This window comes from Barbatula barbatula, assembly GCF_947034865.1.
Source record: "Barbatula barbatula genome assembly, chromosome: 20".
Taxonomy (NCBI): Eukaryota; Metazoa; Chordata; class Actinopteri; order Cypriniformes; family Nemacheilidae; genus Barbatula; species Barbatula barbatula.
Window position 1 is genome coordinate 3,700,356 of NC_136783.1, and position 23,805 is coordinate 3,724,160.

Consider the following 23,805-nt stretch of genomic DNA (forward strand, 5'->3'; position numbering starts at 1 on the left):
ACTCTCACAGTGAGAGTTCCTGGCAGATGGGAGCTGGGCAAGATATTGCTGAGTCTGGCGACCTCCCAAAAAAGACAAAGCATCTCTTTTAAGGCAGCTTGCTATGGATAATACCGCTAAACGACTCAATGGACAGGTAACAAACATGAAGAAGAATCAGGCACATATTTGAAGGACAGTGAGAGGTGGTCCTATTTTTACACTGTGAATGGAAGTCAATGGCTTCAGATTGTGGAAAAGACATTGCGGTATAGTATAAGATTCTGATGGTATGAAAACCTAATGAAAACTATCACGGTATTGGTATTGCATCTCTAAAATGTTTTATTTTTAAATTAAAACAGCCTTTTTCTACGGAACACAATATGCATTGTTCACAATATCCATCGAACTTAGTTGATTAGCCATCTTATTTGCCTCGGTAGAAAGCCAAATAGTATTTATTTCAGCCGGCTAAACACTCTAACTCTCTTAGATGGTTGCAAATGGCCGTGTTCTGACTTGACTTCTTTTTTTAAATTGCTAGCATCTGATTTACATTATAATTCTATGGAGTAAACGTCACGAGCGCTTTTTTAAACGATAGCGGCGACGTCTTTTTCTGAAGCTCAGAGCGTCTTTAGAGGTTGAAAAAAGTTAAAAGAAAAAAAAACTCCCTATGTCAAGCTCTTTGGAGCATAGTTTTGTATAAATGTAATTAAAATTTTCATTCAAATCTGATTGCATTTCTGTGGAGAAATTAGTATTGCAGTTTTTAAATATATTATAAGTTATTGTTTATATTTCAAATAGACTTCCGTTATGGTGCCTATCTGTTTCTCTGGGCTGCCTCCGTGCACAGACGCTGCCTCGGAAGTCATGGTGTTCGGCTGCTATTTGTAACCAAATGCTGGGAGCGTTTTTTTAAGTTCCAAGGATTCATCTCCTTCGGCCATCCTACACACAGGTGACTCTCACTCACTGACCGCTTGCACCCACAGGAGGGAGGACGCTACTCGCTGCACTCAACCTGAGGGAATCCTGTACTTTCCGTCTTTGAGGACGAGTAAAAAGCAATGCGTACCGCAGGAACGGTATAACAGGACATTTTAGTGGTTTTGAAACCGCAGCTTGTCAAAACCACGGTATACCTTGAGACCGGTAATCGGCCCATGCCTAATGCTGTCGTATCTGCAACAACAGTAAACAAAGAGGTGGGGTGAGGTATGACTTTATGAAATGTCTATTGTATGCTAATGTTCTAGTGTGCAGAGCCAAGCAGAAGTATCTGTTCCCTTACCACGACTGTCCTCCCCCATACCAGCCTTCGTTCTCATTTCTATTTCAGTCTGATAGCCCATCTCACTTCAATGCAGTGCACATCCTTACCTAAATTAGCCTGTTCAAAAGTAACCAACACTTTGACTGTCTCGCTAATCTTGCCGTTCAAGTTTCACACATCCTGATGCGTCTCTTGACTAAATGAAGGTTAACATACCTTCTGAGGCTGGCCCAAATGCCACGAAGAGGTATGCATATATATCAGACACAGATCTGAGACTTTTAACTTAACTTTCAAATTTATTGTCTGCGGAGCAAATGTCAAAAGCAGCTATATGTATAATTTTCATGTTTGTAAATATGGGCTATTAGCTGCTTTTGACATTTGCTCCCCACACACTAAATTTGAAAGTTATATATATATGAATGAAACAGAATGTGATTGTATAATGAGAGCGGAATAAATATCTCAAATTAGGTATTTTTAAAGCGACTGTATAGCTTTTCTTTTTAAATTAGCAATGCACAAGGGTAAACAAGTTGTTTTGTTGGGTACAGATTCACAGGAAATATCAGCTTGACATCATTTGACTTCAACGCACGTAAAGAACAGTATGTGAAGTCACCTGCAATTTTCTTTCAAACTAAGATGGAGACAGAGAGGCAAAAGTTATGGATTGCGGTATTAAACTGTAAGCTATACAGCAGTGAGATTAAATAGAGCAAATGGAGGTCTCTTGCTTTTAACTGTGATTTAATATCATATGTCCCCTCTAAACCTATCAAAGAGATATCATCAATATGCTCAGTTTTCCCCAGATTCCACATTTTTTGGTATCTGGGAACAATTTTAAGACTGTTTTGTCTCAAGAACAAATTATCTGAACAGTCCTATTCAAGTAAATTTTTATGTTCCTTCCTTTTATACAGTATATGATGTTTTTATTTTGTTGAAGGAATTTTAGGGGAACACAGGGTGTCCGCGTGGTAGTAAAAATAATCTTCATCTATACGGTGCTAACAAGAACCTGAGTGAGTCGGAGTTGATAGCAATGACGTAAAAGTAAACTGTGTAGAGTTCCGTGGTTGAAAGGCTATCAGCGACGCCAACAACATTTTCCGCCTTTTTGCCTCAGTTGATATTAGCCACTTGCCTCTATTTTTTACCAAATTTACAGTGTGAAATGGGGAAATGTAAGTTTTCGTGAACTTGGGTTGACGACCCGTCATTTAAAGACTGGCTTAAGCCCGTCAGGGGGAATGACCGGGTAGCATTTTGCACCGTCTGCAAAAGAACTATAAATGTTACCTGGAACAGCATTACCGCTATCAAGTCACACAGTGGATCGAACATTCAGCAGCAGCGACTTCACGTGAGGGGGGAGCAGCTCCCTATTTCGTTGTTTTGCGATGCTAGCAGCACTACACATGTCGCGGCAAATCATGCCAACTCAAGGTCAGCTGTCGTCGCACCACCTCAGCAGTAAACCAGTGCCACCAGCACTACCACGACAGCGATAGCCAGACCGCAGACCTTACCGTCACAAACATCAGCCCTCAGGGTGCCTGAACCATCATTCATATAATTCGAATCAGGGCATTGGGGAATTGTTCCAAAACATGTTCACTGACTCCGATATAGCCAAAAGTTTGTCGTGTGTCAAGGATAAAACGGTGTACATATTGGATTCAGCATTGCTCCACATTTTAAGAAGCTTCTTATAAATGGCTATGGTTAGGATAACTCAAGGGCAAGGGTTAAGGTAAAGACAACTGAAACTCAACCCTTCAAAAAAACATAATTCACAATGACAATACTTAATGATCAAAATTAAACATTAGTGTACCTAATATGTATTATGGGTGTGACAGTGTCACACTTATACCTTATAGTAAGTAGTAAGTGGTGCTTCGCATACCCCCACCCCCCAAAAAAAGGGCTGCTGCTGGATGTCGTGTTGGTAGTAAAAACATTGTGGAGGTGGTAAAAAAGGTAGTAAAAGGTAGTAAATTCATCTCTGATTCCTGTAATACCCTGGAACATCTTCGACAACATTGAGACCTAAATAAAGCACGACCAAGCCTTCCAATAGGTATTGTGAACTTCAATGGAGCAGCCTCTGAGCAATAGAGTTTTCCTCCGGGTTAAGCACTTAAATGTAATGTGATGCGGTGTTCAAACTGTAAGCAGCTATGAAGGTCAAAGTGAGCTGGCAAAACATCACTGAGGCAGGCAGCAAACATAACATGACCACAGCTCACACAATCAGCATCAGCCGGCCATGACACCCAGCCGCCCTTATCTGTGCCTCCATGTCACCTGACTGAGCACAGCCGATGCTCTGACATTGCGTTGAAGGTTCACACGGTTGGTTACACACCCTGTCTCACCCCAGTTCGGCTTAAAACTCTTCCCATACCCTTGATCAGCACACTAATCTAGTGCGCCAGTCTGTTTTCTCATTCCCCTCTGATATATCCCATTTAATCTGAGGTCCCAACAGGAATTGCTCAGAAGGAGCGCAATCTCCTCTAATAAGGACAGTTCTGGTGCCCTCATTACGGCAGCCGGTCTTAAAGGGAGGAAGCATTTCCTCCGAGGACAGATTATAAATAAGACCAGGCCGAAATGATGCTCTTGAATGGATGACCTTGAAGGTTGATGTCTGTCTTTTACACAGAATAGTATGCAGTTCATTAAAACATTTTTGGAATGAGTCACATAGTCGGTCATAAGTGAGTTAATCTACTTTTCATTTTGGTACTTGAATTAACTCACTAACAGTGCAGTGTTTCCACTAGGATTGTGTGAAACTGTGGCGATTGATGACGTCACATGCTAATTCAGAATTCGTGACATCATTGTGTAGTTTTAATACCACGTTCAAGACACCTCTGAAGTCGGATTTTTCCCACCACAAACCCCAAAGTAACGTCTGGAATTACTAACATTAAAAGTATTTGGTAACATACATTTTACTGATGATTTAGTAGCTTTAAAACATTACAAGTATCTTTTGACATTAAAAGAGCACTGTTCCATTAATTATTTTAGGGTTGAAGTGGGAATTATCAAATTTCCGAGAGCATGTGAAGGCAGCAAAGTGTGCCGGTAGTAAGCTTTTATGTGGCAGTAAATGATGAAGCTTTTATTAAGGTAGACGATAGTATCACAGTAATTGAATGCATAACAAAAATTGTGCCATGTGAATCCACCAACAAAAATTGTGCCATGTGAATCCACCATTACGCAGCATAAATGGAGTGTTATTTTATCCAGTAAAAGGAAAAGATAAGGCACATTTTTCTCGGATTCGGCAATGCCTGGGGTATGCACCGGCGAGACGAAAGAACGGAGACGGGAGCCCCCGGAGCGACAGGGACGAGAGAGGGGAGAGAGGAAAAGAAAAAAAATTGTCCGGTTCCCTGACACGCTGTCACTCGGTCCTCAGCCCAGCCGAGAGGCTCTTCCTCGCGGTGCGATGCGGTAGTGCTGGACGTCGGGGGGACGGCCCGATCCTCCTTCGCCTCCTGGCGGTTGGCGATGGCCCTCAGCGTGAGGGCAGCCAGTAGCGGGTCCCCCGTTTCCTGTTCCTCACCCTCATAGTTGTTGGACACAGGATTCCGGCCCACGGCCAACGGCGACGACCCCTCCGCTCCCTCCTTAAGGCCGCCATCCCACCTCGGCCCAGGAGCACGGCAGCGGGCTCTCCGTCCCAGCCGATTTTTCTTGCTCCAGCACCACCGCCTCGGGCAGCCGCCGGCGGACGTCCCTTGTCCGCGCTGCCCGAACTCCTCCGCACCACGATGCCTCTCGGCAGCGAGGGCTCTTCGACAGCATGCCCCTCCTTCCTCCCGGGTTTCGGCACCAATGTAACAAAGTTCGTAAGATGGGAAGGAAGAAAGCGGGAACCGGCGAACATTCAAACAATAAACTTTAATTAAATAAACAATTAACACTGAAGTAACTGAAACATACACACACTAAACACAGTTCCGGGCCCGGTCCTCTCTCGTCAACAGTCCTGACGAACATCCATTTAAGCTCCCAATCTCCTCCGTGATAAGATGCGGGACCGGTGCGCGCACAGCTGATTGCACTTATCACTCACGCCACCGGCCCCGCGTCACGGCTCTCGTCCCGCCTTCCTCACCACAGCAACTATTTGCCCAATAAAGCTGTTGCCATTTACATATTTTCTATTTCTGTTGTCAGTTCTTTTTTATAAGCAAGATACATTATCTGATAAAATCCACATGGAAACCAGGGCATTAGTATTAGCCATTACACTTTTTGACTAAAGGTTGTAGGCTCTCCATTTAGCGTCTTTGGCGTCTCTCTGCCTCCTGCGGCTTGCTCACTATCCTGCACCAGAAAAGCGAGACGTCACGCAGGCGTGGCAATACTGACGACAGTTTCCCACTGAATGAACGGTTTATCAAAAAAGACACTAGAGTTATCGTTGTACGTGCTAAAGGGTTTGGAAAACTCGCTAAATCTGCAAATTTAGCAACAATGGCCGGACAAATTATGACTGAATGGGAAACAGTGCGTCACGGCAGAGAGGATTTTTCGCGTGGTGACCTGCCATAGCGAAATGAATGTAGCAGAAACACTGCAGTGTGCTGTAGTCCGTGTACTTAGGGGTTTTGTGTTCACACCATAGAAGTAAATAGGGTCCAGTGTTGTTTGGTTACCGACATTATTCAAAATATCCATCTTCAGCTGTTGTTGGGTCATATGACTATACGCAATGCATGTATCCAGAGCACATGATCTTTTGCAGCGCCCAAGCTTACGAAACAGCTTGGGGCTACCTCTATAATATATTGTCCCGTCCGAATCGGTACATAAAAATCACAGACATCGCGTTGAACAGTTTTAACTCAGACGTCGTTTAGAAAACTAGTCCCGTCCGAAAAGGACTTTAGATTTCTTAGTTACAAAGTTCCTAAAATTATAATTTTGGACTCAAACGTATGCATGAGAACAAAAATGAATGCCCTTAAAAGAAGGCTGGTGGCCTCAATGACGCTGGCAGTGGGCGAGTGTGCTACCCCTCATGAAGTGTGACAGCTTCATTTTGGTTTGTGAATCACATCTTGTTCTTCGAACTTTGGCCTCCCTATCCGTCATTCCGCTAGCTGGAGCCGACCTGATGTCTACCGTACACTGTTAACCAGAGACGAACACACTTACTGATTTAGTTTTATATTGTAACCTTCTCACTCACCCTCTTCACCTTCACGTTTATTTTTGCAGCTGTTTGTACGTTCTGTGGCATGTGCTTTATCATCCAGTCCTTGCTGTAACTTTGAGTTTTGGCACTTTTCAGGGATTTATAGATGGTTTGCCATTGTCAGAAAATGTTCTTGTCAAAAATGTTGCTATTGATGCCAAGGTCATGGGGGACACACACAAACGGGTTTAACATTGAATGCACTGTGAGGACTGAACCTGGGCACACTAAAAAGCCAAATCAAGACCATGGCAAATTACTTACAAAAGTATCAACGTATAAAACACAAGATCACCGTTGAATGTGACACGAAGAACACAATGATCCGAGTCACGCTGGTGTGATGGAGCTTTCTCTCGGTATAATATTCAGACCTTACAGTATTGCTGTCAGCTTTGATATACAACATCAAAGTAGAGTTGTACACGGGACATTTTAATGTAACCTTTGAACACCTTCTGAAAATACATCCGTGGTTGGATTGGTGGATTAATAGTAAGTAACCACATTTAATCTACCGAAGCTTTAAACTACTAAATTAGGGATGCAAGATAAATTATCGGCCATATTGGTTTCGGACGATTAATGGTCATTGCTTAATGTTACCGGTATTGGCTGATAATAAAAATTTAGGCTGATATATTATATCGAATAATTTCCTCTGGTTGAACCACTTTAAGTTCACACTACTCACAGTTAAAATCCAGTACAGTACTCTCTCTCTGTCATGATCATTCAGCGAACAAAAGCCGTTTGCTGTCCTGTAGCTCAGTGGTAAAAGCATTGTGTTAACAACGCAAGGTTGTGGGTTGGATCCCAGGGGATTGCAGATACCTATGTATAAATGTATAGTATAATGCAAATGCAATGTCGCTTTGGATAAAAGTGTCTGCCAAATGCCTCAATGTAACTGTAAATGCTTGACTTGTGGCTGTTGAGAACACTTCTGGGTTGCACTGGAAGAACATCTTTCATTTGTTTATTAAATAAACATTACACCAGAAAAGTTTAAAAATCTTCAACTAGTGTAAAGTAGGCTTTATCTCACATCCTGCTTTTTCTGCTTTAACGTTTTGTTTCACTCCAAAATGCCACATTACATTACTACAGAAGTCAAATGGATTTCAGGACTTTTTAAAATTGTTTAAAATTGTAATTATTATGCAGTATTTTTCGATTAATGCAGTTTAAGCCCCATTAAGTATTGTAAAGCCTACTGCGGGGTAAATTCAGCAGTGGTTTTATGCATTATAACATCATGTGCTAACATTTGCCGGCATAAACGTTACAGTGCTTCAGCCTGGGGTTTGGCAGCTAGATAATAAGCATTAGATGTTCACTAACCCATTAATTGACAGCAGCGGCTAGATTAAATGCTAAACTGTGCTTGTGTCCCTTTGCAGCTGTCTAAGAAACATCAGCATTTATTAGCTTTTACATCAGAGATGTGCTTCAGTCACATGCAGTTCTCACCAAATTAGGTTGAATGTTAGAATCTAGGGCTGCACGATTTGAGGAAAATGTCACATTGCGATTATTGAGGTAAAAATTGCGATGTGAGATTACAATAAACTGGGTATAATGAGTCAACTTTCTTGATATCAAGGAAAATGCACACACAGATAACTGAAAATGCTGAAATTTGTATTTCTCAAATGAGATATACAGTTCAAACAAGCATCAAGAACTAGAAATGCACAAAATTTTCAAATTCAAATAAAATGTTATAAAATGAAATAACATTTGCATTACTGAATTAAGTTAATTTAAAATATATATATATATTCTCAACAGTAGAGGTAAGTTAAACGAATAGAACTTAAATACGGATGGACACATTTTTAGGAAAATAATCCCAACAAACGGACAATTAAGCAGATTGTAACATATACTTGGTATGAACTATTTTGAAAAAGAAACTGGAAATAAACTTAAACCTCTATAATCTTTTGTCACGATCACGGGGGGAGACACAGACAGAGGACCCTAGTGCAGACAGCGGGTATGGGGTTAACAGAAACTTTAATATAAATTACAAAACAAAGACCCACGAGGGGGTAACAGAACAGAACAGGGGAATATAATAACATGACAGGACAGGACTAAAACTAACTACACTTAAGCACAGACTTAAATAAACTCTTGACATGAACTACAAATAACTAAACTAACAAACACATGACCTCACAACACAACCACACTGAACCAGCACAAGACAGACGACACAAGGGCATTAAATAAGGGACTAAATCAAGAGGGGAACAGGTGTAGGGCATTAATCAATAACGAGAGGATGGGAACAGAGACGAGACCGGAGAGAGTGTATGGAAGGCCATAAGGGACATAACTGCACACCTCCACACAAAACATCAGACTCTGTCATGGTCCTGCCACTAAACCAAGAGAAACATGACATGATGCGGCAGAAACATGACTATCTTTGTCGTTACTTTAAATGTTTGTTACTCAACCAACTGGTTGAATCCTCTTTATATTTAGTACTTTATTTACAACTTTAGTTTAGCTAATTCTGCTCGGTACCTCTCTGTGCTTAGTGTCTGATATCCGGAATATATCTCTTAGAATGGATGTATTGTCACGTCCACGAATGCACTTGTTTCTTTAATATAATCGCAACATTTTGCCGTCATGTAATCGCACAGCCTTCCCCGCCTATCTTCTGCTTTACGGCATATGTCGCGTTTTACTGTGAGCCTGGGAGTATTTAGCCAACAGCAGAGCTAAAATAAAGACAAAACTAACCAAAACATCTCCATGGCAGACCCAGCCAAAAAAACCAAAGAGTGTTTTGTCGGAGAAAGCAAATAAAAGAAAGCGAGAGAGTCAAATCAATATCGGATGGGCTTACACTCGGTGGCGTGAGCTGCAAGAGGCAAGGTGTTGCAAAACGGATGGAGACCTAGCGGTCCTGCTCCTGGATTTGTAAGTGTTATTTATACATTTTTTGTTACTGTACTTTTGAACGTATTTGATATTAGTCTGTCATTGGCACACCACCGGTTCACACTTTATAACCGTAAGGTAGCTGAGAGATAATAAATTGTTGCCGGTGTCGATAGCTAGCGAGTTCTCGTGTCTCGTCATGAATGTGTATAGAGCTTGTAAATGAAGACTAAAAAAACACAATAAAAAGTAACAGATTCTTTAGTTCAGACCAGTAAACCCCGTAAATGTGAACAGCTCAGTCATTGAGTAGGCTAATGTTATCATTATATATATGCATGCTTTGCACTGTTTTCATAGCGAGTTGACTGTAGTTATAACATATATTACACAAAACACAACGCCTGGTCACGATTGTGTTTAGTGACTTCCGAAAAAAGAACAAAAGAAAAGTACTTTAGGTTACAAAACACATTCACGTCCATGCGTTGTGTTTAGGGTAATTACAAATGTTCTATGTAGCTAACACGCAATGTGCTTACTTCTAACAATCAGCCGAGTCTACTACAGCCCATAGTGTTGGTGCCCGTGTGATATACATCGAAGATGAAACGCTGATTTAAAAAACAGTTCAGTTACATATACAGTTTACATATACGTATCTGTGTCCGCCGGGGCTTTGTAAACAAACTCACGTGTATTGAGCTGCCAGCGGGAAATCTTTGTGACAGTTTTTACAACACTCTAAACAGACAATTCCGTTTATCAACCACGTGGGGCAACAGTGAGCAGGAGTAGCTCGTTGTTGCTTTAATACCCTCCATGATTGATAAAGAACAAAGGCAAGCAGTAATTATGATTAGTCTCAGAGCCGTACGTTAACTGTTTTTTGCACACAGCACTGGTGCTACACAGGCCAAACAGTTTTAAGCTTGTAGCATTAAAAAGGTGTTCATCCCTTGTTCATTACAGGTGTAAGCAGATAACTGACAAATGGTATTAATGTCACATACAGATGGATAAATATGGGCCATATACATTTTTGATTACCTAAATTTGTTACCTAAAAAGTTCTGTGTATTGAATTTTTTACAATATATTGTATGTTTGTCTACATACATTACTGTAGTATACTATATATTTACTATTGTAAACTGCAGTAAAATTAACCTTTAACCTTAATATAGTATAGTTCAGTGTGTACTACAGTTTATCAATTTTCTACAAGGGTATATATCGACCCTTATCATCGGATGTTTTTTCAAGCGACACCGATTATTGTCCGATCTCTAAAAATGATCTAAAGAGTCACTTTCTATTAGCAGTTATCTAATCCTGACTGCCCTGACCAAGTTTTGGAAAGTCCTCTTCTATACGCTAATTTCTCATACGATTTTCATGAGTTCAGGGGGCTCCTGTTTATTTTAATGGGCACAATTGTGGCAGAGCTACATCTGAGACCAGCACCAGAAACCTGACTCTGACATTCAAGCTGAAGAGAGAAAGAGAGAGAGAGAGAGAGAGAGAGAGAGAGAGAGAGAGAGAGAGAGAGAGAGAGGGGAGGGCTACTGCGAACAGCTCTTCCTACCCAAACACACACACACATACAAACACACACACACACACACACTGCCCACGGTAGCCACACTATCATTACTCTACACAACAACAGTGTGAGCGTGGGTTTAAAGATCACTACACTTGTTCTTCATGACTGCTGGTGCATCGGGGGTGTTCACGTATAAAGAACAGAAGAATCATCAGTTCTTCAGTTCTCTAGTCTGAACAGGAGAAGCCCGTGTCAAGACACACGTTCACATCACCACCACCGGCAGATGTCTAATTAAATTGTCCCTAAACAGCAAGAAAGCATGTCAGCCTCAGCATCATGATGTTCTCAGGTCTTCTAATGAAGTCTTGTCCGCCCATCACTGCCTCGAAACAACCTCAACAGAATGAGCTTAATTTCAACACACGTCGCTGAACAAACCTTTTTTTATGAATATGTACAGCCCATTCTACCCAGTAAACTACAATAATAAAATGCAAAAGTTATATTGTAAATGTAGTTACAGGGCTCCAGACGAACCTTTTTTTACTAGAAACTTGTGTTTTCACGTTCTTACAATCATTTTATTGTGTATTAAGGACACTTTTCCTCTTGTTCACACGTCACATCTAAATATAACGTCAAATAAAACTTAACAAAGACAATTCGCCTGTCGTTCGTTCTTGCTGTGAACGGATTTGAAATGATCCAACGGCGTCTCAAATAATCAACAGATAAATGACGTTTCCTGAACACCGCAGTAAATTTTGTTTTAAACGTCTCATATATCTAATCGTTCGTCCTCGGGCTCAAGAAATCCGTCACAGCAAACTCATAGTAATGCGCTCACTTGTCAATGATGAGCTGGATTGTGCACAACTGCGAAAGGCGGGACACGTTAATGATGCGAGTGACCCGCGCAGTTGACTATCACTCACAGCCTGCACTGCTGGCAGGTCACGCTTTACTCGTCTTTCCACATGAAATAACAACGAAAAGAAATTCAAAATTTGCAGGTCGCACATGCGCGAGCCCTGAGTTAAGGGCATTGCATGAGCTGCAAGTTACAATACAGAATAGCCTCATGTGCCATATTGCTTTTATGTAACGCTGTGATTAAAGTTAGCTGCAGCCTGATTCATGAATACAATGCTCTCTATTGAACAGACTGCACACGTAACACTCTCACATCCTCATTTTCATTTGCACGAAACAGAATATGGCGTCTTCCCTGACTAAGATCTGTTGCTGTGTTGATTGAACGTTTTCTTCTACTCGTCATGGTAGATGGGATGAAAAGTATGGTGAAAGTCGCATAGCAACATGAGCCCTGTGACGTACTGTTAGGTCATTCAGACGTACATAAATGCAGGTGTTATGAACTATATGTCATCTTCATGTGCCTGCACTGCTCTTAACTAGCTCCCGTGTGGAGCGCCCAGCCGATACCCAGAACGCTTTATGTGTAGGGTTTCCATGGTGATCTATATTTAACCACAGTGAAAAAACGAAGTATGCAAAGTGTGTGAAAAAAGAAAAACGCACTCTTGCTCTCTCTCGCTCTCTTTTGAAAAGGGTCTTTTTGACTATTCTATCAAACCAAATGAGCACATGCTCGGTTAAGGTTGGACAATCTTTAATATTTTTTACTTTTACAACCTTATTACAACAATATATGTTTTATCAAATGGAGTCTTTATGTGTCCTGGTTTTACACCCTAATGAATTTAATATTAAGTGGTGGCATGAGTCCCCAGTGTGGATTTACACTCTTTTAGAGACTAATGAGGTCAGCACTTACTTTTGTGGCTTTCACTTCATTTAATGGAAATGACTTTTCTCATTCTCTCCCTCATTTTGTCTTTATCTTAATGCTGATTCCACCGCTTCTCCGAGTGCCGTATCATTGTATCAAATCGAAAATGATCTTTCTTAGAGCCCTGTTTTTACATTTTGGAATGATGATTCGTGATAAGCCTGTTAGCTAAATGGGAATCCATTTATATATTTTTCAAACCCATGTCATATAGTGTACTTTCTTTGGTGAAGCACAAGGGGGGATATTCTAAAGAATGCCATATTGCTCAATTTCATTTCATGAAGGGGTGACAAGATTAAGAATCAGCTCTTTGTAGACTACTGTATATATACGTGTGTTGAACACCGAAATGTAATTCTAAGTCGCAAGGAATTGGCAAGAGTCCGATGTATGTTGTTAAAAGGATAGTTCACACAAAATATTCTTTCATCATTTATTGACCCTCGTGCCATTTCAAACCTGTATGAGTTCCTTTCTTCTGCAGAACAAAAAATACGCTATTTTGAAGAATGTTGGTAACCAAACAAACAACATTAGACCCAATTGACTTCCATTGTATGGACACAAAACTTGTCTCAAATTTCTCCTTTTGTGTTCCATTGAACAAAGAGTCATATACAGGTATATGTAACCATTCTGGCACACATCGAGCTCTTGTGCATTCATTTTCCTATAGAGTACTGTACAGCTTTTCACTGCACGGCCTTATTCGATTTTCACTACATTGTATAAACTGTATGTTTTGCTGTGATTTGAATCAGTGGCAGTCACAATGTGCGTATCGTATAAAGTGGACCGCCCCCCTATAGATCAGCACCCCCTGTTGTCATTTACCGCCCGGAGATTGCTCCCAAACAATAAATACTTATGTCATCAACCCCCACCAATCTCTGCACAACAGATATTTTTGTCACAACCCCCCGAAAAAAAGTTTCACCCCCCTTTCGAGGCACTTTCAGTTTATTATACCTGGACCGGTTTAAGGGTTGTCGTAATGCCATTAAACAAAAATGTCAAGCTTGGATTTACAGTCACTGCTATACACTATTATGCTATAAACAATGACATATAGCTCAGGATATTTAAACTAAAATGGCATCACAAATCAATATATTCCACCATAAATGTTGAGCGTGATATACTGTATGTGATCTCCAGGCTACCTCAGCGTGTAATAAAAGCAGGTGCTAGACAGTCCTGAGACACTTTCATTGTGTGGCACACGCAATGACAACATTTCTTCTTATTTCCTTTTCACCATCATGTTTAGCACAGAAGCCGTTTGCTGACACCTTCTAATGACTGCCGTTTATGAAACATTAATGTACAGTAGTTACATCTCCCCACGCTATCTTCCGGTTTCCTTAAATAAACCTTTAACGCCTCTTTCACGTGATGAAGAGTACGACCACGCGCCCTCAACACCTGCTGTGATATCCGCTTATTCAGTCATACGTGTACAGCTCATCGTTTCATGACAATCACAGGAATATAGCAACACAACTCTCATGATGAAAGCAATGCTGAGAGTCACAGACACAGCGGCGGGTGGAAGGGATGCATGAGAGGTCTCCTCCATGCAGAGAATCAATTAAGATCCAATGTTTAATGAGTTTATTTTTAGCCCACTGTGGAATTTGCAAACTGGGTGGCAGGAATTGTTTTGTGCCAGTGTTTCCCCCTTTAAATTTCTTTTTTACACAGCCTCACTACGGTCTATGGTGTATGGGTCTCTGTCATTCGGCGTTCCCATGGAAGCAGCCACCATCTTATTTCTTGTCACTTCAGCTCCGTGTCAGATTTGATGATACTTTTTGTGTCAGCCTCCTGTCAGTCGCAGAAAGTATTTCATCCATCCACAATTCCTAGAAAATCTCAAGGTCATTCTCAATGATTAAATGTAATTATTAGTACGTTTTGATGTCGAGTCCTTCATATATTTCCGTTCACATATTTGGTAGATGCTTTAGATGCATTCAATGTAAACACTTGATCAGTATGCGTGTATTATTAGGAATAGCGTATTTAATCAATAAGTGTAACAAAACATAAAAACATTAGTTAAGTTAAAAATAAATCCATTCAAATAAAAAGCCATCAGCCTTTGTGATCCCCCCCCTCGATCATGACCCCTGAGGTGTATACGTCACATCAGCAACTGCATTTGCGCAGAAAGTCAATTTACATCACCACGGTAAACATTCCCATACGTGCATGCCGATTATTTTTCTGTCTTTAAATTTAGGATATTTGTATTTGTTGAAATGAAACGTTGGTTCATTTAATGCAAGGAGGCCAGCAGCAGAGGTCAGAGAAGCGCTGCCGTCAGAAAGGCTATCATCCTCAGGTAGGCTACAAAAAGAGGCCGAACATCCATCAGCGCTCGAATCAGTTGTAGCACTTTTGTGTTGTCATTATGCGTGTGTTTGGATAGACCTAATTAAGTGCATGTGCACAGTTACGTGCAATGTTTGTGCACGTTACCCACCTCCGAGGTTAGTGGGGGTCTCGAGGTTGGGAACCCCTGGTATACAGTACATAATATATTCTTTAACACTTCAGTATAGGGGACAATTCTCATTATATACTAGTCATTATTGGCATAATGGCTGTTTATTACTACTTATAAAGCACATATTCTGCATGACCATACTCTACATCCCTAATCCTACCCAACACCTAAACCTAACAACTACCTTACTAACTATTTATTAACAACAAATTAAGACTCTATTGGGGAAAAAGTCGTAGTTAATGGTTTGTTAGTTGCAAGAATTGCTTCCATACTTAAGTGTGACCGTATATTCTATAAAGAATCAAACCCATATATGCTTCTTTTTAAGTTGTTCGAAACATTTTCTGAGCAAGTTGGAAAAATGCTTGAAATTATAAAACAATACAGCACAAAATTAAATAGCTTTAATGTATTTTATTGTTGCTATATGGGTGTGTATATCATTTGTTATGTATTAACTTGCAGCTAAATGTTCTTGCATAAGTTATCGTGACACATGATGCTCTAGTTTGTCATCGGCACAGTTAAACAGTTGATGTTGACCAGAACAGTGTTTAATACCAACATTTGTTTTATACTCTATTTTATACCATGCCTGGACAGAGTCAATGATAACATGGGCGGACACAAAGAGAGGACAGCTGCTGGTAAATTATGATAGGCCAGGTTTTTGTTGCACTGGGACTGGGAATCAGCACAGCACAGCTGGATCCACAAACCGAGCACATGCCACAAACCCCGTTTATCAAGACCCTGGAAAACAAGAGCTCTGGCCCAGTCACGCTTGTCCAGCTGCCAGCTCCTAGTCTGAGCCCTCGTATGCTCTCCAAGAGAGTGGAGTGCCCATCGCCGCCCAGAGTCATTGAGTGTGTTTGGCCGGCTTGTTGATATACCGGAGCGTTGGGTTGGCACTGATTCTTGGCCAGTATGCCTCAATGATAGCGATACACGTCATGCGTGTGACTGCCATACTTCACAAACATGGTTGTTTGTCATGTTAAATCTTTGATTGTTTTCGGGGACAATTCATCCTCTAGTAATTAAATAGATTATTTATTTCGTGAACTACATTTGCAGGCTTATATTTTCATATATTAACATTGAAATAAGGAGTAGAGGACCTAAAACCCAACCTGATGGATAATCTGTCATGATTGTAATGTCATGCCCAATCACGAATTGCATAATACAATATTACATCATTTTGCCATCTGGTTTGTCAATTCTTTTACAAAATATGACATTATAGGTTATAGTTATATTAGTTCATCAATACCCCCTCTTTTCTCTTTCATGCTCTTAGCAGATGCATCGCATCATGCGTATTACAATGTTTTGTGAATCTGTGCATTAATTTATTTACCATGATCAACCACAGTCTCTGTGTGAAATATACTGCCTTGACTTTGGCAGCTGTGTCTTTTAAACACAGAAAGTGTGAAGTCTGGAACATTGTGTTCTCAACATTATTTGCCTCACATCAAAGAAAAATCCCTATTTTAGGAACTAGGATTCTGCAGAGTTAGTACGCTTATGAAATGCAGGAGACATATATTAGACCCTGCCGAAAAGACCAATCTGCACCTGGTGTTGACAATTTACAGGCTTTATCATAAAAAGTTGATAAAACGGGTCAAGGAGCATTGTCATCCTGGAAAAAGAAGGTGTCTGGTTTGCACAGCAGAATTCCAACACAATGTGCTAATTTTCATTGTGTCATATGATTTAAAGCTATTGTGTTTGTTGCTATAGTACACTGGACAATATACAGTACTCGCACATTATGTTGGATTGCTGTTCTGGACATGTGAGTGGGACAACAGACGTCAGTTGTACATTACTTGAGGAGTATCCAGTTCTTGATAAGCATCTTACGGACTGGTTTGGTTTATTCAGTTTACATTAGGGTGGACTAGGTTACAGATTCCCTCGTACTCATAGTACAACATTACAATCTATGTATTTGTCCTCTGAACTACAAACTAGGGTTGGGCCGAAAGACGATGCCATCGCCCATTGCCGATGGCTGGCAGGCATGACGATGTTGAGCCAGGATTCCAAATAAGGAGGGTGCACAGTTTGCCAAGACACGCCTAACTTAACCGTATAAAGAAGACGTGTCTGCGCAGCCCGCGTCGTATAAAGATGCGCCTCATTTTGTCATCATCCATCACGATGTTTCACTGTAGACATCGACCGATTCCAACTTAAAAGACATCACCCAACCCTACTACAAACTGATAGCAGATATATTAATGAAGTTATTAAATTAAATTGAACACCAAATAAATTAAATAAATCACCAAAAAGGACTGCAACATTAATTCACTGTGTAATGGAAATAAAATGAAAACTGTAATCCATGACTTTTTTATTGAGTAAATACATAGTCTATTTATTTGTTTCTACGTCTGTTTAAAGTGTAAATGAACATCCAGACAAATTAACATTATTTATTAAATAGGTTTCCACTTCAATCAAAATTGAAATGGTAAACCAGATTAGTGTGACCCTTCAAAAGAAAAAAAGGATGCCTTTTATAGGTTTTGCAGCAAGCGTGCCGCCATCTTTGAGTACCGCTGAACGGGGACATCACGGGTTGGTTGGCTTTCCTGAGATCATCAGACACAATGGGAGAGACGCTATTAAATACAGGACAGTGGAGGTATCAGCGGTACTGCAAGATGGCGGCGCCCATGCTACAAAACTTATACAAAGGCATCCTTTTTTCTTTTAAATGTTCACACTAATCTGGTTTACTATATCATTTTTGATTGAAGTGGAAACCTATTTAATAAATAATGTTAAATTGACTGGATGGTTCATTTCCACATTAAATCAAGGTGACACCCATGGCAGTGCTCCCGGCCTGCATCTACACTGCAAGTGAGTGGCGTTGCATGACTCAAAGTGAAATGTTCCTGTTATAAATGTTAACTGTAACAGAAGCGTTCCAGTTGTGTGGCGAGCCGCTGCCTTGCTCTGTACATGTGCTATTAGCACTAAAAAGGGCTTTATGTAAGTGTGTAGAACAGCCTGAGCTATGAGTCAGCAGAGTAATTGAACATTGTGGGTGACATAAGGACCCAATTTTACACGGAGAGATGGATTGCTCATTTTTCATCCGTGGGCACGGAATGCAAAGCCTTTTTTACTGCAGCCAAGAAAAAATGTAACATATCTCAACCAGTGCTCTGGACATCACATCTCAGTGTGCTCTAGCAACGAAAATAGTTCAGTCCCCTGTTGCCATGGCCACAAAGGATTTTGTGACTTCATATGAAACTGGCTGTACATCAAGCTTTAGTTCCATGAAACAATCACTTAGTGCTCAGTGTTTTCTGCAAAGTTACTAACTTGTTATCTTTGTGTCCTTTGTCTACCTTAGGTTTGGAAGGTGATACTTCTGACCTAGATAAGAGAAGAGAAACCTTTGGGGAAAATCTTATACCTCCAAAGAAGCCAAAAACGTTTTTACAGTTAGTGTGGGAAGCGTTACAAGATGTTACCCTCATCATCCTTGAAATCGCAGCCATAATATCGCTGGGACTGTCCTTTTATCAGCCGCCCGGAGAGCGCAGCGAGGGTGAGTATCATTATGCCTTTCTCTTTGGGACACATAAGATGGCTTTTAGCCACAATATCAAAATGACTCCTTGGCTTTTATCATTTCTGACTATGCTTTGAAGAGAAATGTTCAGGTTTTCTTTGGCTGTGGTGCAATCCATGCGTTATTCAAAAAGTAAAATATAATAAAATTTGCTAAAATATCTCTCTTTGGTTTGTATCCTACTTTTTATGATAGGGACAGTTCATTCAAAATCATTTACACACTCTCATGCCTTTCCAAACCCATGAGCATTCTTACGTGGGATGCAAAAGTTCACAATTTTTTTTTAATGCAGTTCATTTCATGTGAAAAACTAGCATTGCTTGTACCTTGTTGTTTTATGACCAAAACTGATCTTGGTGCTACCATTTTTGTGTGCATCCACAGTATGAAATATGTAAATCACAATGCCTTAATGTTCTCGCCATCTCGGTGTTTGTCTTTTCACTCTGAGCTGCTGTTAACAGTCATGACGATGCATTCAGAGACCATCATAGGGAGTCTAATGAAAGAATGGTTTCCGAGCCTTTAGAATTAATGAAGTGTGCTCTGGAAGAATAACCTTTGGGTGATGGCCGTACATCAAATTGCCAGGCTATAAAATGTGTGGCGAAGACAAAACCATTAAGGCGCATGTAAAAGAATGCTGAGCAAGTGTTATCAATCACGATAATGCTCGAGGATTCAATTACACCGGGACTGGAAAATGATCCTTAATTCCAGTGCATTTTGAGCTTGGAAGCCGTCTAGATACGTGCAAAGAATAGCTCATTAACTCTTGGCTTGTAAAGTTGTTACTTTGCCTAAAGTGAGCCGAGCCACATATGTAGGCAGAAATTATGGGACAAAAAAGGTTATCACGAACATTATTATGCAAATGGCTCACATTCATATGCAAAGTACATCTGCAGTGGACCTTTCAGCAGGCAGTATTCAGAGATAGAAATAATCTCAAATCTGTTGAAAATTGTCTTCGGACAATATGCAAGAACGCAACAGTTAAATCCGCTTGGTCCTTCCAGTCATTGCGTCTGAGATTGGTGACTGTGCGTGCTTCTTGCTTTTATGGAGAATGGCACTGTCTGTGTCTTTTAAGGAAGATGGATTGTGGTGCAGCTCCCTGTGTCCAGACAGCCCTGCTGTTCAGATTGAATTATGCCTTTACTGATTTTCTGCCTGCTGCTCCCACATGCAAGATAAGCACAGGCACCATACAGATCGATAGAGAGAAAATCGTACTTTTCACAGTGAGAGGAGTAGAACTGACAACAGCAGGGAACATTTGGAAATGAATTCGTACTGCAGGTTGACATTATGAAGGTAGTTTATTTACATATTGTACAAAACCTGGAAGGAGACCGGAAGGAATAGTTCACACACAATATTCCATCACTGCTATAGACCTCTGTGGGACAAGAAAGTAGGTTTTTGAAGGAATTTTACGCAGCTCTTGCAATGTTGTATAGCTTTCAAAATCATAATGGATAAAGAAGATTTTAATGAAGCGTAATAAAAATTCTCCATATCTTGTGACAGTCTTCTGACATCATATCAACATTTCCTAAGCCTTTATTCGGTAATAATGTCCTGTCATCTTAAGAATTTCCGGTAACACTTTACTTAAAGAAGCGAATCTGAAGCGAATCAATGGGTTTGTTAAAGAGAAATATCCATATTGTCAGCGCTATTAACATTGATGAATAGCTTCCGCTATCCCTCTGTTGCGCGTGAACCAAAGTCTTTTTTTCCAGCAATTGATGGTGACGAAACCTCTCGCACAGAGACGGCATCCTGTTTGAACAGAACAAATTATGCAGCGTACATCACCGGAACTTATGACACGTCTGCGTCATTTGCCTGGAAAAACAACCCTCTGGTTCTCACGCAACAGAGGGATAATGGAAACTAGACATTAACGTTAATAGAGTTGTCAATATGGATATTTCTCTTATACAAACGCAATTATTCACTTCAGAAGACATTTGTTGAGAACACAGAGCCATGTCGAGCCGCTCTTTAATCGATATTGATGGAGGCACTTTTTGGAGCTTCAAACAATTCACCACCATTCACTCCCATTCTACCGCCCGATGCGTGGTTGTATAACTTCGAATGCATTATTCTTCAAGAAGAAAGTTATATTCAGTCAGGACGCCTTGAGGGTGAGTAAAACACGGGGAAACTTTAAGTCTGAATTTCCTTTAGAATTTAACAATGGTTTAAGTTGCGAATGTTTGTTAATGATTTGAATTTTTTTGCACGCTTTTATTAAGAAATTTACGATCATAGACGAAAAGTCATAAGGACCGTGTTATTTATCATTTATCGAGCTTGACAGACATCAGTGTATATTGTGTGGAAATTATAAACAGTTTACTTTTATTTCCAGCGAGCATATTGGGCAAGCATTATCGGGGACCAGTTACGTATTTTAGCTTTTAAATCGTAAAGATTTACATCCAGGTTATGCATGTGTTTTTCTGTGGTTATCATTATGCCAAACAATGCCCAGTTATTCACTGCAAAAATGCACATTTGAATCACGCTGTTCTGTTAAAAATGCGCAGTAACACAGAAAAGCACTGATGGAAGGAAAGAAAGGGTCCTGCGGGATGGGCTCGGTGAACCCTCACGAGGGTGTTTCAGCGTCTGCTCTGGTGTGCAGCTTGCAGAGTCACGAGCTGTTATCTAACGCCTGCTGTCTGTGCTTCAGCACCACGGACAGCTCCAGACAAACTCAATGACATTGTGCACCCAGAAGTGCCGTACAGAATCAAGTGCTTTGCTGCGGGGGACCTAAATCAAATCAAGTGATCTACAGAGTCCTGTTTTTGTGCTGCAGCCACGGGCCGGGGAATCAGCAGGTGTCATACTACCAGGCTTAAAACTAGACACTTGAATTGTTGGGATAGTCATTGCATCGAAAATGGCTTATTCTATACTGTATAGTAGGCGAAAATCAATGTTAATAGTATCCTGTATCTTCATTTTATACGAGCTGTCACAGTATGCCGGGTATATTGTTTATTCAGTTTTCTTTCAGAGAAGTGCAGTTTAAACACGATGTTTTACCCCATAAAGCTGACTTCTGAAAGGGAGCACAGAAAATAACATCTGGTTATACAAAACAATCATTTTTAAAAAGACCCACGGAAAACCAGTCACCGTATGAGAGCTACTGTAGATTTCAGACCAATGTGGCTTTAGGTGCCCTGAGTGTTGACTGGATGGTCAACTGCAAAATATAACCACACGATGGTCAGAATATGTAATAAAGTGATTCCGTATACTCTGATTTAAAAGTGGCTGCCTTATTGGCAATGTTGAACACGTGGTTGTTTGAACTTATACAGCAGATGAACAGCGATCGTGATGGTTCTTGTGCTTACAGAGACTGCCAGCTGCTTTGAATGTGTCTGTTAGTTTATCATGCACAGCTGGAAATGAATTGGCCCTCTACAGTAGACGGCCTCCAGTGGAGTTAGTGCATCACAGACTACAGCAATTACCCCCTGAAGAAACCCCAATGTCAAAATAATCAACGTGACCGCAATGAGTAGAGATGAGTTTTAGAGGGGCTTTAACGCTGGATAAATATGTGGGTTTTTATATCTGACAGTTTTCTCTGTCAAAGTCATCTTTTTCATTCTTGAGCTATTCCAAATCTGTATTACTATGCATATTCAGTAGCTGCAGTTATTGCGAATGACTCTGTTTGTGGAATATTCTGTATGAAGTGTCACATTTAGATACGGTCATCCTATTCATAGTACGTGTATAGGTTCATATACTCCACATTTAGTTCAAATATTATCACAAAAACAGTATAACATTTCAATGTCTGCAATTCCCGTTTCCTCATCTAATGCTAGTCTGTCCTGAGTACTGACAAAAAGTCAAAAGAGCTCATCCCATTATAATCTCAACATCTCTGTTCCTCACGGAATTCAATGGAATTTTATAATATATCGATAACACGAGTGGAGTCTGTTTTCACACAGCCTTTTATTTTCGTAAGAGTGTGTGTGTGTTTTATCTGCTTTCGTTTCTTATTATGGCAATATGAAATCTCACCTCACAAAGGAAGGTGTTAACGTTGTGTCCCCTCTCTCATATCAGCCTGTGGCACAGTGAACGCGGGTGCAGAGGACGAGGGGGAATCGGAGGCCGGCTGGATCGAGGGGGCTGCCATCTTACTTTCTGTGGTGTGTGTCGTCCTGGTTACGGCTTTCAATGACTGGAGTAAGGAGAAGCAGTTCAGAGGTTTACAGAGTCGCATCGAGCAGGAGCAAAAATTCCAGGTGGTGCGTGGAGGCCAGACCATCCAACTTCCGGTGGCTGATATTGTAGTGGGCGACATTGCACTAGTCAAGTATGGTATGTCAAAGATTTTATATTGAAAGATTTCATGTGTTTGCGTTTTGAAATAGTTACTTTGGCTACTTGCAGTCCGACAAAACAGAGCAGTGTGCATTGCAAACGCTGCCGAAGATGTGCCAGCTGGTTTAGGGATGTGCACGAATATTCGATTTGCAATAATTATTATATATTTGTATCAAAATATTTATATTATCAAAATTATAAACAAGAGCAGTACGTTTTGTCCGCTGTCGGCTGGTTTACCGCTGGCTTGTTGAACAGACTTTCTAAAATAGGCCTAGATTCTTGTTTTTCTTATCAAGAACATGTAAAACTAAATAAACAAGATAACCATATATCACAGACTTTCAATATAAGTTGCATTTTAATTGTTCGTTTTGTTTTGTATGTGTGGTTTTTGTATGAATTTGCTCCGCGCAGGTTTAGGCTAAATGCAGTTTTTAATGTATTTTTAATGTTTTTTCCCCAACGTTGCTAATTTTTAAACATTTAAAAAAATTATATACAGCATATGATATTAGAGTGTCA

The 23,805-nt window shown here is 40.4% G+C and overlaps 1 protein-coding gene across 1 annotated transcript in view; it reads left to right on the forward strand.

Annotated features, from left to right (window-relative positions):
* Nucleotides 1–23,805, forward strand: part of atp2b2 (ATPase plasma membrane Ca2+ transporting 2) — a gene marked incomplete at its 3' end in the record, with an annotated part of 74,845 nt that overhangs the window by 22,393 nt on the left and 28,647 nt on the right. The window contains exons 3-4 of the mRNA XM_079482383.1: nucleotides 18,676–18,873; nucleotides 23,017–23,274. Coding sequence (XP_079338509.1) covers nucleotides 18,676–18,873; nucleotides 23,017–23,274 — 456 coding nt within the window. The remainder of the gene's footprint in view (nucleotides 1–18,675; nucleotides 18,874–23,016; nucleotides 23,275–23,805) is intronic.